Source organism: Electrophorus electricus, chromosome 4 (assembly GCF_013358815.1).
Source record: "Electrophorus electricus isolate fEleEle1 chromosome 4, fEleEle1.pri, whole genome shotgun sequence".
Taxonomy (NCBI): Eukaryota; Metazoa; Chordata; class Actinopteri; order Gymnotiformes; family Gymnotidae; genus Electrophorus; species Electrophorus electricus.
Window position 1 is genome coordinate 11,947,774 of NC_049538.1, and position 4,677 is coordinate 11,952,450.

Consider the following 4,677-nt stretch of genomic DNA (forward strand, 5'->3'; position numbering starts at 1 on the left):
CCCTTACATGAGGTTAATTTAATACAGTAGTCATTTGGTTAAGATTACAGATACGTTCTTTTAACAGGTAATCAATAATCTGTAACAGAACACATTTTTAAAGTAACACTTCCAACTCTGCTATATACCAGAAAGACCCACAACAAAAAGGTATGGTAACAATCAGGAGTAATACTGAATACATAACCACACCTCCTGTCACCAATACAAACCCAATGTATTTGCAAAACTCATGGGAACATAGCTATTTAAACCAGTGTAAAGCAGACATCTAGACATTCAGAGTGCTGGGAGGCACAAAGCCCACCATGCAGATCACTTCAAGTCTGGTGTCATTTGTATCAGTGCTGTGGATGGCTGTGTTCAGCCCTGCAGGATGTAAAGCAAAGCCAGTCAGCTGCAGGCTGTGGACGGAGCCTCAGATGCCTGGACTTTTTATGAATGGAGATTTTATTATTGGAGGGATTTTCTCCATTCACTACTACATGAGTTCAGAACAGAACACCTATACCAGGCTGCCACTACAACCACGGTGCTCTGGGAGGTTTGTGTGAGGGTGGAGTGGATAGCACAGAAAACAGGATTTTACATTAGAAAGATTGTTATGATGTTTAGCACTGCTTCTGCTTCTACATTCATGCACTAGAAGAGTAAGTTAAAGTAAAAACAAGCCAGAAGTTTTGATTTTGCCTAATATTTATTTGTCCTAATGTTTCCACGCAGCATGGATTTCAGGGAGCTGCGCTTCGCCCGTGCTATGGAGTTTACTATTCACGAGATCAACAACAGAACCGATCTCCTGCCGGACATCACGTTGGGCTATCAGATATACGACTCGTGCTCTGCCGTGCCGATGGCAATCAAAGTTGCATTTCAGTTTGCAAATGGCTTAGACCCCGTTTTCAATTACGTTCATTCCTGTTCAAAATCAGTAGCTGCTGCTGTACCAGCTCTCGTAGGAGAGTCTGCATCCACCCCGTCAATTAGCATGGCCAGAATCCTAGGTCTATTTGGAATTCCACAGGTGAATATTTTAGGTTATACCACATCATTTCGTATTTTAAAGTATCGCTATTGTACTAGACATATAGATTGATGATGCTACGAATGATGCTTTATGAATAGCTCCATAGGCATAAAGTCTAATTCATGATGTGGCGGTTAATGCCCAATGTAGTAACACAAAAATTGTAAGCCAAAAGTAAAAAAAAAAAAAATCATAGCTAAACGAGAACTGAATCAGGATACTCTAGGAATCTAATTTCCTTCACTGACTGAATTACAGGTGAGTAACTACGCGACGTGTGCGTGTCTGAGCGATAAGAGGGAGTTTCCTACCTTCTTTAGAACCATACCTAGTGACCAACACCAAGCGGCCGCACTGGCGAGAATGGTGAAGTATTTTGGTTGGACATGGATTGGAGCAGTGCGCAGCGACACGGACTACGGAAACAACGGAATGGCAACGTTCCTAAAGGCTGCGCAGAAGGAGGGGATCTGTGTGGAGTACTCCGAGGCCTATTACAGGACACAACCGCGCAGTAAACTGGAGAGAGTGGCAAATGTCATCCGCAAATCTACAGCCCGTGTAATAGTAGCGTTTCTTGCATCTGGCGACATGAAGTGTCTCTTGGAGGAATTGGCACGACAACCATCGCCTCCGCTTCAGTGGATAGGCAGCGAGGCCTGGGTCACAGATCCAGACTTTTTGCGCTTTAATATGTGCGCTGGCTCTGTAGGTTTTGGGGTCCCCCGGTCAGTTATCCCGGGTCTCCGTGATTTTCTACTAGACCTCTCTCCAGCACAAGCATCGAAAATTCCCGTGTTAACCGAATTTTGGGAGAGCTCGTTCAGCTGTAGCCTAAAAGGGCGGACAGGCTCCTCAGACTTCCTGCGGGAATGTGACGGCAGTGAGGATATCGCGCGCTTCAGAACCCATACACAAGACACGTCTCAGCCTGCGCATCACTAACATGGTGTATAAAAGCTACATATGCCATAGCGCATGCCATACATGGTGTTATTTGTAAAGATACACAGTGCAACAAGTCCATTAAATTCACTCCATGGGAGGTATGGAACTACTTTAATGCTGTATTTTTTAAAACCGCCTTTACTAATAAGTCGAAGTCCGTGAGTTGCGTTATTATTGAAATAACATTAGATGTACTTAATATTATTTAATATTATTCATGAATAATGGTATTTTCAGAAGAGGAATAGTAAATTACTCAAATACAAACTGTGGACTACAATTTGAGTGTAAGTTCTCAGAAAGCAAAAATGATTATATATTACTTTTAATTAATGACATTTTGTTACTAATTATTATTTACCCATGCAGTTACTCGGTCAGCTCAAGAGAGTGAACTTCACCACAAAGAATGGATTTCAAGTCAATTTTGACTCAAATGGCAATCCTGCAGCTCTGTATGAGCTCATAAACTGGCAGTTTAAGAAAGATGGCACTTTAAATATTGTGACGGTGGGCTATTATGACTCGTCCAATCCGAGAGGACAGGAGTTCAGAATGAGCAGTGCTATCCACTGGCTAGGAGGACAGTCAGATGTACAGTATAACACACCTTTTACTTAGTACAAAGCATTTTCTGATTAATTGATATTTATGTGTTGGTGAAGGGAAAACACAAAATATCATTCTATGGCACTCGAGCCTGGGTCTCAATTCAGCAAAGGATTTGTATTTGTGTCGTTCTCCAATGCCTTTCCCAGGTTCCAGTGTCTGTGTGCAGTGAGAGCTGTCCTCCAGGCACCAGAAAGGCTGTGCAGAAGGGAAGGCCTGTCTGCTGCTATGACTGTGTACCATGTGCAGAGGGAGAGATCAGTAACAAGACAGGTTGTATATCACCAAACATGTGAATTGAAGGTTTTCTTCCCTTGTTAAAATGAAAACATTAATTTTATGTTTATGTTGAAAACATTAGTTTACATTTTGATTGAGCTAATATTTTTTTTTCATGTCACACAGTAGTGTAGAGGGAGAAATCAGTAAAAAGACAGGTTGCATAATCTCAGTGCACAATGTAGAATGAAGATTTTAACTGTATGGCAGAATATATCCTTGAACACAGACCCTTTCTGTCTTTTTTTAAAATGCATTAAAAGGTTACAGTAACAACTAATTATTAATTTGTCCTATTAACTTTGAAGCAGAATGTGCCAATGCAGGATAGTGTCCTCCTTTAAAAATTCCTTATGAAATCCCCATTAAATTTATTTTTAAAAGATTCCTTCTAAAATAATGAACACAGTTCTTATGCATCGCTATCATGTCCATGGCCACATTAAGCTTAAAGTAGTGATAATGGTAAGGAAACCCTTCCTGAGTATAATAAGGAAACTGAGGAGCCAAATCTCAAAAGGAAAACAGGTTCCCATTGGGCTCACCTACTGTAAAAATAAAATATAAAACGATTTTGCTGGGGAAATACATGTTTTAATTTCTTCAATTGTGCTTTTGTACCATGTGCTGCAAAACATAATATAATATAAAGATTCTGTCCTTTATATAGTTCTGACTTTTCTAATCTTTCAGACTCTTTGGATTGTGTGCACTGCCCTCCTGAGTTCTGGCCAAACACCAAACAAGACAGCTGCCTCCCCAAGCCTGTTGAGTTCCTGTCCTGGGATGACACTCTAGCCATCATTCTGATAGTATTCTCTATCACTGGGGCCTTCATGGCTGTGTGTGTTACTGCTGTCTACTACAAACACAAGACGTCTCCCATCGTCCGAGCCAACAACTCAGAGCTGAGCTTCCTGCTGCTCTTCTCTCTGACTCTGTGTTTCCTCTGTTCACTTACTTTCATTGGTCGGCCCTCTGAGTGGTCCTGTATGCTGCGTCACACAGCGTTTGGGATCACCTTCGTCCTCTGCATCTCCTGTGTTCTGGGGAAAACAATAGTGGTGTTAATGGCCTTCAGGGCTACACTTCCAGGCAGTAATGTTATGAAATGGTTTGGGCCTCCACAACAGAGACTCAGTGTTCTTGCCTTTACTTTAATACAGGTCCTTATATGTCTGGTTTGGTTAAAAATATCACCTCCTTTTCCCTTCAAAAATCTAAAGCACTACAAAGAACAGATAATCTTGGAATGTGACTTAGGTTCAGCTATAGGTTTCTGGGCTGTACTGGGTTACATAGGATTCCTGGCTCTTTTGTGTTTTATTTTGGCTTTTCTAGCACGGAAGCTGCCTGATAACTTTAATGAAGCCAAATTCATCACATTTAGCATGCTTATATTCTGTACAGTTTGGATCACCTTTATTCCATCTTATGTCAGCTCTCCTGGAAAATTCACAGTAGCTGTGGAGATATTTGCCATTCTGGCCTCAAGCTTTGGTTTGATTATTTGTATTTTTGCTCCAAAATGTTTCATAATTGTGTTTAGGCCAGAGCAGAATACCAAGAAACACCTTATGGGTAAAGTGCCATCTAAACCTTCATATGAATAGAACAGGTAACATGGTAACATAAGGTAACATGAAGATCCAACATCTTTTAAATGCAAGTATAGTTGCATTTGCAGTCTCTCTCTAACCCTTTTTTCTCTAGTATCTTATTTTATCCTTATTTTATCACAAGCTTTGAGTTTATTTCCGTATTAAATGATCTTCATGTAAAAATGTTTTTTTCATCTCCATGTGATGTTCAGA

The 4,677-nt window shown here is 40.7% G+C and overlaps 1 protein-coding gene across 1 annotated transcript; it reads left to right on the forward strand.

Moving 5' to 3' along the window:
• Positions 1-470: 470 nt before the first annotated feature.
• LOC113568082 (extracellular calcium-sensing receptor-like) lies at positions 471-4,476 on the forward strand. The gene is given in 8 exon segments (XM_026996257.2): positions 471-544; positions 724-1,024; positions 1,286-1,957; positions 1,959-1,982; positions 1,984-2,073; positions 2,345-2,569; positions 2,734-2,857; positions 3,557-4,476. Coding segments are annotated over 8 exon segments (2,415 nt in total). The 5' UTR covers positions 471-485.
• Positions 4,477-4,677: the final 201 nt, after the last annotated feature.